The 10,606-nt window shown below is 42.8% G+C and overlaps 1 protein-coding gene across 1 annotated transcript in view; it reads right to left on the bottom strand.

The window, feature by feature from the left end:
• Window positions 1–10,606, bottom strand: part of HPSE (heparanase) — a gene marked incomplete at its 5' end in the record, with an annotated part of 57,518 nt that overhangs the window by 27,418 nt on the left and 19,494 nt on the right. Inside the window, one exon of the mRNA XM_013004828.2 lies at window positions 6,784–6,909. Coding sequence (XP_012860282.1) covers window positions 6,784–6,909 — 126 coding nt within the window. The remainder of the gene's footprint in view (window positions 1–6,783; window positions 6,910–10,606) is intronic.

The raw sequence follows: 10,606 nt of genomic DNA, 5'->3' as shown, positions 1-10,606 counted from the left end.
AGTTGGCCGCTTGTTTATCTTCAAGCCTCTGAGACCCCAGATGCTATATCTTTTGATAGCTAGGCACCATTACCTCTCTTCACAACATTTGCTTATGCACAATGTTTGTATTCAGTGATTGTGTCAGTAAAGCGGGCACCCACTGATGTGATTTTCAGTTCTTTGATGTCTGATAACAGGTCCCTTCTACACCTAGTGGTCAGTCAGGCTGGTGTGCTTCTTCCATGTGGGCTTTGATGCTTCTCAGCTAGATGGCTGCTTGTTTGTCTTCAAGCCTTTAAGACCCCAGACATTATATCTTTTGGTAGCCGGGGACCATCAGCTTTCTTCCCCACCTTTGCTTATGTTCACATTTTTCTTCAGCAATCATGTCGGGAAGGTGCAGCAATTAGTCTTTTGACATAATAAGGAGAGTCAGGAATCAGAGGAGGGAAATGAATGACCGCCTGGTTGTCTCCATGTCTCCTTCGCCATGAGACCAGAACTGAAATAATGTGAGTATTTTGATCCAAGGTTTTATAGGAAACTTCTGATCAAAAGGGGGATAATGCAGAACAGAATTTCAAACTTTCAATGAAATATAAACTTTCTGGAGCCACAGAAGCTGAGAAAACCCTGAAGTTATTCCTCTGAGATAATCTTTAAACATGTAAATTTAAACCAAAATCACTCCATAAAGTCTTCTTTGGGGACCCCCCCCCACAAAAAAGAAAAAAACCCACCAAAAAAATCTTAACTAGTAGAGTACTTCTGCATTGAGCTTTGTGCTCTTTTAAATAATGATCTATGATGAGATGCAGTGTTGAAGAATAACTATGAATCTGAGAAAAACCTCATGACATGGACAGATCCGAAGGGCATTATGCTGAGTAAAATTAGTCAATCACAAAAGGACAAACATTTATGAGATGATGGCTGTTTTTTAAAATAATAACAACAATAATAAAAGTTTTCACATTAAAAGAAACAGACTGATGGTTACTGGGGATGGGAGGGAAAGAAGGGGAATTGGCAGGCTAGAGGGGAACCAGGTATGAACGTGGGTGAAGAGGAAGACGATATTGAACAGGAAGGAGATGGAAGAAAATGATGGGAAAAGGGCATGATATTAGTAAACTTCATAAGCTGTTGAATGTGAAGCTAATGATCTGCTCCGGATATTTTGACCTAAGGCACAATCAAAAAAAGTTTTCCAAACAATCTCGGCAGGGTACTGCTGACCCTGATAGTTCTGCTGGGAGCCCAGAAACATCTCTAACTCACTCCCCTTGGCCATGATCAGAGTACTCCCCATGAAAGACGTACCTTTTAGGGATACAAACCCCATTGGCACAAATCCCTAAGTGTCCTAACCGCTTTTCACTTACACAGAATATCAGTTCTCACTGCCTGTAGGAACAGGAAACAGGCTGCCTGTTGCCCAAGTCTCACCCTATACACCTCCCCAGTGTAGCTAGCTACCCACACTGTTATTCTATTCCTAAAGATAAAGACTTTCTTAGAATGCCAAAATGGAAACTCAGATAGACGGTGAGAGTTGGTGGACTACTTCTGTTCTTTAAAAGCTTAAGAAATTTAGTTAAATTTGTTAGGTTTGCTCTCCCCTCCCCACCAAAAATAATGACCTGTATAAGATCAAATTGAGAATGGCAACTGGAAAGGTTTACAGGAAACGTAGAGGGCTGGGAGTTTAAGGTAAGTTTAAGGTGGTGGAATGATGTGGAAAGAGGTAACAGGAATAGTAGTACATCTTGAGAATGCAGTGCATGCCACTGGATTGTGCATGAAGAAATTGTTGAAATAGTGCTTTTTGGGCTATTTATACATGCACCAAAATAAGAAATAAAAATAATATTTAAAAAATTAGCCCTGAGGCTCCAGGGGAGCAGGATGGGGGAGGGAGGGGATAAAGGAGTTAAAGAAGAAAGAAAATGTTTTGAAACTGATGGTGGCAGAAATTGTACAATGATGCTCGATCCAACTGAACTACGAATTGTTACAACATCTGTAAGAGCTCCCAATAAAATGCTTTTTTTTTTAAATTAGCCCTGAGAAGTCACTAAGGCTGTGGTTTCCAACATACCCTATGGAATCACAGCAAAGTCACGGGCATGGTTCCTAGATTTAGCAAATAAGGTTACAAGACCCCGAGTTACACTTCTAATAAGTAACATTTTTCTAAATGAAAGTATATCCCATTTAATCTTTGAGATGTGTTTACACTACAAATCATTTGTTATTTATGTGAAATTCAAATTTAAGTGGTCATCCTTTATTTTCTCTGGCAGCCTTACTTACAGAAGCACAGTAGGATCTTTTAAATTTCCCAGGCAAACATACTTACCAATTGGCACAACCACCATTGTTCTGCCTAGCTCAACATCAGGGATCTAATCAACAAGTAGATGCACACCTTTTAAAGCATAAACTCACAAATATAAAGCACCATCATTGCCTCCTTCCTTTACGAAGGGCAAGGCATTTTCAAAAACCCTAGACTGCTTGCATTCTAGAATCTTACTTCACCTTTCTGTTTCCTCATTCTTTCAGATGAACTCAGAAATGTAGGTAACGTACAATCCTGTTGTCGTTGTCATTAATGCCCTCAGCCCGGTTCCCACTCGCAGTGACCCTGTGCACCACAGAACAACACAGCCTGGCCCTGCGCCCTCCGCACGATGGCTGGCAGGCTGCAGCCACTGGGTCAATCCATCTCATTGAGGGCCTTCCACTTTTTCTCGGCCTTCTACTTTACCCAGCATGCGTCCTTTTCCTGAGACTGGTCGCTTCTAATAACATGTCCAAAGTATATGAGATAAAATCTTGCCATCCTTGCTTCCAAGGAGCATTCTGGCTGATCTTCTTTCAAGGAGCCATGGTGGTGCTTGACTGGTAAGCAAAAGATGGGTGATTTAAACCCATGTAAAGAGCCCTGGTGGCATAGAGGGTAATCTGCTGGCTGCTAACCACAAGGCCAGTAGTTTGAACACATCATAGGCTCTGCCAGGGAAAGAAGAGGCGTTCCCAAAGGGAAGTTCTACTCGATCCAATAGGGTTGCTTGACTCAAAATCAACTCGATAATCATGAGTATTTTGTTTGCTTGTTTAATGGCTCCATGGGAGAATGATGTAGCAATCTGCTCATGTAAAGATTTACAGCCTAGAAAACTGGGGGAAAGTCTACTCAGTCACATGGGTCACTGTGAGTTCAAATGGACTTGATGGCACCTGATAACAAAAACAAATAACATAATAAACTGTAACATCTAGAAGAGGGGTCCTCAAGCTTTTTAAACAGGGGCCAGTTCACTGTCCCTCAGACCATTGGAGGGCCGGACTATAGTTTTGAAAAAAAAAACAAACCAAAACAAAACTATGAAAAAACAAACAAACTATGAACAAATCCCTATGCACACTGCACATAATCTTATTTTGAAGTAAAAAAACAAACAAACAGGCAAAAACACCTGGCAGGCTGGATAAATGTCCTTGGAGGGCCATATGTGGCCCGCGGGCCGTAGTTTGAGGACCCCTGTTCTAGAATAAGGGCTCTATATTATTGAGTTCAGATTCACCTGAAGAATGTAAGAACCACCCGGTCTCCCTCTTTCCCACCTCCCAAATTAAAAGAGCCATCAAACCAAACTAAACTGACACTGAACACCTTGAATGTGGAGGCAGCCTGGGATGACAAGAATCTAGGCAGCGCATTCAAACCGGTGCTGATTCTCTCTCTTGCTTTCTCCTTTGTAAGTTTAAATAAGTCTGTCTCACATCCAGGGTGGAAGTGTGTGTGGGAGAGGGAGGGTTGGGGTGAGAGGAAAGGGAGGTGAAGAAGGAGGAGAGCAAAGAATCAGCTCATTAAACACAATTAAATCACTAACGGGGTCCTCCTTTGCATGGTCACACCTGGGAATTACAACTATCATATTACTTTTTCCTGCCCAAATGGGATTTTAATGTGAGTGAACGTGCTGTCTAAGGGGATCTGTATTAGTGAATTTACCTATATCCCCCCAGACACCTGACTAAGGCTGCAGGATGTGAGCCCACAGACTTCAAATGATGCCAACCCACATTGCCCAGGCATTGCAACTTCAGCCACAGGTCCAGGACACGTGTGGCAACAGTTCTTTATTGTTGCTGTTAAGTGCCATGGGGTCAGCTCGGACTCAAAGCGGCCCTATGCACAACAGAACAAAACACTGCACGGACCAGTGCCCTCCTCACACTTGGTCCTGTGCCTCAGCCACTGTGTTAATCCACCTCTTTGACGGCCTTCCTCTTTCTTGCTGCCTGAGTTAGTTAATTGTGCCAACCTGGCTGATAATCACATGTGGGGCTAATTGAAAGGCGGAGGGATAAATGGGTGGTGAGCCTCGCCTTTCTAGTTCTCGGGTCTCTTGTTTTGTGATCATTGCACCGGGTGCAGCTGCCTTAGCAGTTCCCTGCTTCAGCTTGCAAGATTGACTTCCTACAAGACATCCCCAAAGAGAAGCTACATGGACCTATCCCGATGCAGCCCTGGGTGCTGGAGCAGCCATGTGGAGACCCCTGCTAGTGCTGAGATGCTTGTTCGTTCCTGACTCAGCTTTCCTCCTGCAGTCGGCATCATTGCCTCTGTTTTGTGAGGTGGAGGACTTTGTGGACTGGTGTTGGGTTAATGGGTTAATGTTGGACTTGTGGGCTTGGGCAGCATTGGGTTGGGATGTTTTCGTGATGCACATTTTCTTTACATAGAACTCTCTTATACATGAGTTGCTGTGGATTTGTTTCTCCAAAGTACCCAGACTAATACACTGCCCTTCCACTTTACCAAGCATGATGTCCTTCTTCAGGGACTAGATTTCTCCAACAATATGTCCCAAGTTTATAAGACGAAGTCTTGCCATCTTTGCCTTTAAGGAGCACTCTGGCCTTATTTCTTCTGAGACAGATCGGTTTGTCCTTTCAGCCATCCGTGGTACTTTCAATGTTCTTCTCCAGCACCACAATTCAAACACACCCATGCTTCTTCAGTCTTCCTTATTCAGTGTCCAACTTCCACACGCATATGATGCAATGGAGAATATTATGGCTTGGGCCAGGTGCACCTTAGTCCTCACAGGAACATCCTTGCTCTATAATACTCCAAAAAAGGTCGTGTGCAGCAGATTTACCTAATGCAATACTTCTTTTGATCTCTTGCCTGTTGCTTCCATGAACATTGATTGTGGACACAAACCAGACAAAATCCTTGACAGTTTCAACCTTTTCTCCATTTATCACGACGCCACCAATTGGTCCACTTGTGAGGATTTGGGTCTTCTTTAAATCCTTACTTACGGTGCAATCCTTGATCTGCGTCCACAAATGCTTCACGTCCTCCTCACTGTCAGCAAGCGAGGTGGTGTCCTCTGCATACCTCAGGTTGTTACTAAGCCTTCCTCCACTCCTGATGCCACACTCTTCCTCAGGCACTCCATCTTCTCTGATGATTTGTTCAGCACACAGACTGAACAAGTGTGGTGAGAGGATACAACTCCAACGCCCACCTTTCCTGCTTTTAAACCATGTGGTACTCCCTTGTTCTGTTTGCACAACTGCCTCCTGATGCATGTACAGTTCTGAATGAGCACAATGAAGTGTTCGAGAATTCCCATTCTTCTTAAGGATACCCACAGTTTATGATCCAAACAGACAAATGCCTTTGCATAGCCCATAAAATATGAGTAAATATCATTCTGGCCTACTCTGTTTTGAGCCAAGACCCATCAGACATCAGCAACGTTATTCCTTCTTCCACGTCCTCTTCTGAATTGGCCTGAACTTCTGGCAGTTTCTGGCAGTGTATCGCCACAGTCACTGTTGGATGATCTTAAGCAAAACAGCTCCTTATAACACCACTTAAGTAGGTATAAAACACCAAATTACAAATAAAAGTATATTTCAGAATTAAAGAAGAAGTCCTTGTTTCCTGTGCCTTAATGGCCACATGCAATGACACACACATCCACTCTCAAGGATGGCACACGGTAGCAGTGAATGGAAATCAAGTCCCAGTTCGTTGAGCTAGGCCTGTGTTTGCAAAGCCTCAGAGGAAAGAAAACGAGAAAGCTATTTGATGGTGGGGATTCTGATGTGGTCCAGGATTTCCTTGTCGCATGGCACCAACTTACAATAAGGGTTCTCTCTGGGGAGCTGTAGCGAGTGGGCAAAGAAGTGTGAAGGACATTCACACTGTTTCCTTTGCCTTTTGCTTTTCTAGAAGTAGTGTATTTGTGTTCTCCTGACTCCCTTGTTCTACAGAACGGGGAAGGTCATTACTAGCTTGTCAGTGATCAATTTCTATATTTCACTTGATGCCCAACAAGGAAAGTCAGATTATAAACAAAAAAGAAGAGACGCAGCTTTGAGTTCCAGGTTTTCCATGAACTCTAGATGGTATCTGAGTACTATACAGCTTTATAACAGAAGGCCGGCCTGGTGGCGCCGTGGCTGTGCATTCGCTGCTTATGCAAAGTCTATGGATGATGCAAAAGGTGAACGTGATGGACTGCAGCCTGCCCAAAGGTTGGAGGTTTGAGTCTACCCAGAAGAGACACCTCAGGAGAATGGCCTAGTGAGCTACTTTCAAAAACAGCTTGGAAACTCTGTGGAACACAGCTCTCCTGACACACATGGATCACCATGAATCAGGCAACTGGTGACCGCTTTACCCATGGCTACTTAGGAATGATTACATTCAAACTCTCCAAATACTGTGGGAACTAGAACATCTCTAGGGTGCTTCTCATGTCTTACTTGAGTAGGTACTGTTCTTGAACTTTCCCTGATATTGTTCTCTGAGTATCAGCTCTTCCTGGAAGGGCCATTCCAACTGCAACCTCTTCTCCACATCAGAGGGAATGGATCCAGACGTGCAGATATCTGCAAATGGAAAAAATAATTTAGAGAATCCACATTTATGGTGACAAGGTTGAAATCCTGTATGGATATTTACTTAGATGCCTATATGTCTAAAGCAGGATAGTTAGGTGTCTGGATATTAGATATGAAATCATCAAAAGATGTACAGTAGTGCCCCCGCTCCTATTCACAGGGGATACCTTCAAAGACCCCTTGTGTATACCCAAAACCACAAATAGGACTGAAACCGATACATACTATGTTTTATCCTTAACTTATCAATTAGGTCCAGAAAGAGACAAACAATAACTAATAAGAAAATCAGATATTTACAACAACATATTACAGTAAAATTTATGTGAGGAATCGACTGAGATGGTATGGGACTTCATCAAGCTACATTCTCATTTACAATGTTTGTGCCATGGTTGACTGTGGGTAAATGACATGTAGGAAATCAAAACCATGGATAAGGGGGGGTCTATTGCATTCTACCTCTAAATTTCTTCCAAAATATATTTAGTAAAAATTGAGCAAGTTACATACTCCAAACTATGTGATTAAAAAGCTTTTGCAAAGATCACAAGAAACCATTCTCTTTGCCTACATTTCTTTCTTCCAGGGTCACCAGGTCCCCATCCCCAGGGGCCTCGCGCTCCATTGCTCATTAAGTGGAGGGTATGTGTTTGCCTAGCTACTTATCTTTAATGGTCTTGCTTACTGACTTCCTGAGTTAGAGCATCCCTACTGATTAAGCTTAAAAAACGAGGAGCTGATGCCCAGGGCTCAAGTAGAAAGAAAATGTTTTGAAAAAGATGATGACAACATATGTACAGACATGTTTGATACGATGGATATATACATGGATTGTGATAAAAGCTGTAAGAGCCCCCAATAAAATAAAAAAATTTTAAAGGAATTATTGCTTCAAGGACTATTACATTTTGGATTTCCAATAAGCTAGATCTTCAATAATGTTATCCTTTTAGCACTTTGATTAACATCAAGCTAACTCATTCACCCCTCTATCCAGAGAAACCTACGGAAAATTATATGGTTTGGGTCTCCTGAAGTCCATCTTTAAAGGGCACTGGGACCTGTGGGAGCCAAAACTCAATGGAATCCCGGTGTTCCCGGTCTCACCACTTTCCCACCGTGGCCGAGTGGGGCCTTGCACTTCTCTATGGCGACTAGTGTAAAACATCTGAGCTTTTCTTCTCTGGCAGGTTCCCACCTGCCTCAAGTTCTGACTTTCCCCAGTTTTACTCAAGATGAACATTTGTCATGGTTGGGCTACATCTACTTTGGGGCAACTTCTTCTCTTTTTAGAAGGTAGGACCAGGAATGTTCACTCTTTACCTTTAAATTGGGTACCACCAAAGATTCTGGGGCCACCACATCTCATACTTGGAAACTCTCCCACCCCCTCCCACCCCACCCCACTCTCCTTTTGGCCGATGAGGTTTCTTTATCACAAGACAGCAGGGCTGCCTTGCTCCCTGCCAGGCTTGGCTGACCAGCCAGTGGTTTCCTTTCCCAGAAGCTGAACATTCTGGGCTTTCTGGCAGCCAGCGCCTCACCCACCCCTGTGCTCACAAAAGATGTTTCAGAGGCAGTGGGGTGATTCCACACAGGATGAAGAAGACTGATGGGCAAAGGACCATTTCCTGTCTAAATTTATGATGCCTTTTGAAAGCATGTGACCAGCGGGAAAGGGCCAAGTCTAAACATAAATGCTTCCAACATGTTCATGGGAGTCCGCTTTAAAAATGTCTGTCCAATTATTATTCTGATTAGCTGGTCCAACTCCTTCTACTTCCTATGTAAGAAAAATACCTAATCAATTGTGTAGGGACACTGACGTTCCCAAATGGCTGCACTTCATGTAAGCCAGCACTCCCAGTAGTCTTTGGGCCCCTTGCATGATACCCTCCCCCACAGGCAGTCAGAGAACCCTAGCACAGCCAGGGCTTTGTGACTGATTCCTGGTTCTTCCCCCTATCAGAATAGCACCAAGCTAACAGTGCACAGGTTAGGATATGACGTGAACGGTTTCAGTGGCTTATCTCACTCAAACTTGCAACAAATATAAAAGATCCCCTATATGACATCCACCCCCCACCCCACCCCCGACACACATACATCTATTCTTCGGTCTTCCTTAATCAATGTTCAACTGTCACATGCATATGATACAATGGAGAATACCACGGCTTGGGTCAGGTGAACTTAGTCCTCCATGTAATATCCTTGCTCTTCAATTCTCTGAAGAGGTCTTGTGCAGCAGATTTACCTAATGCAATACGTCTTTTGATCATGAGTGCTGCTTCCATGAGCATTGATTGTGGTTCCAAGCAAGACAAATCCTTGACAATTTCAATCTTTTCTCCATTTTTCATTGTTACCCTTTGGCCCAGTTGTGAGGATTTTGATCCTCTTTATATTAAGTTGTAAACCATACTGAAGGCTGCAATCCTTGATTTTCATCAGCAAGTGCTTCATGCAATTCCTGCTCACTTTCAGTAAGCAAGATTGTGTCATCTGCATATCGCAGGTTGTTAATAAGCCTTCCTCCAATCCTGATGCCACCTTCTTCTGGTGATTTATGAAGGAAACAAATTGAACAATTATGGTGAGAGGATACAATGCATACTTTCCCTGATTTTAAACCATGCAATATGCCCTTTTTCCGTTTTCATAACGTCCTCTTGATGAATGTACAATTGCTGAATGAGCACAATGAAATGTTCTGGAATTCCCATTCTTCTCAAAGTTATCACAGTTTATTATGGTCCACACAGTCGAATGCCTTTGTATAGTCAATAAAACACAAGTAAGCGTGCTTCTAGTATTATCTGGTTTGAGTCAAGATACATTTGACATCAGCAATGACATCCCTTGTTCCACGTCCTCTTCTGAACTTGGCCTGACCTTCGAGCAATTCCCTGTCAATGTGCTGCTATCTATAACTGTTGTTGGATGATGTTAAGCAAAATCTTACTTGTGTGCTATATCGATGACATCGTTAAATAATTTAACAACTCTGTTGGGTCACTTTTCTTTGGCATGGGAACAATGATGGATCGCTTCCATTCAGTCGGTCAAGCGGTTGTCTTCCAAATGTCCTGCCATAGAAGAGTGAGTGCTTCCAGTGCCTCTCTAGCTTGCTGAAACATTCCAATGGGCATTCTGCCAGTTTCTGGAGCCTTGTTTTTGGCTAATGCATTGAGTGCAGGTTGAACTTCTTCCCTCAGCACCACTGATTCTTGCTCATATGCTACTTCCTGAAATGGCGGACTATTGACTCGTTCTTCCTGGTGCAGTGACTGGACTCTTTCCATCTTCCTTTGACGCTTCCTGCATCATTCAATACTTTGCCCATAGAATCTTTCAAGATTGAAACTGAGGGCTTGACTTTTTTCTTAAGTTCTTTCAGTTTCAGATGTGGTGAGCGTGCTCTTCCCATTTGGTTTTCTAATTCTAGTTCCTCGAACATTTCATGATAATATTTGCTCTTTCTTCTCAAGCTGCCTTTTGAAAATTTGTATTCAGCTCTTTTAATTCATCATTTCTTCCATTTACTTTAACTACTCTCTGATTAAGAATGCATTTCGGAGTCTTTTCTGACACCCATTTTGATGTTTTCTTTCTTTCCTGTCCTTTTAATGACCTTTCCTTTTCTATTTTTCCCCTCTTTTTTCTTTTTTGAGTTTTTTTT

Source organism: Echinops telfairi, unplaced genomic scaffold (genome assembly GCF_000313985.2).
Source record: "Echinops telfairi isolate 266 unplaced genomic scaffold, ASM31398v2 ScPeMD7_7468;HRSCAF=8506_0, whole genome shotgun sequence".
NCBI classification, from domain to species: domain Eukaryota; kingdom Metazoa; phylum Chordata; class Mammalia; order Afrosoricida; family Tenrecidae; genus Echinops; species Echinops telfairi.
Note: the sequence above shows the minus strand (reverse complement) of the source record. Positions and strands in the feature narration are given on the sequence as shown.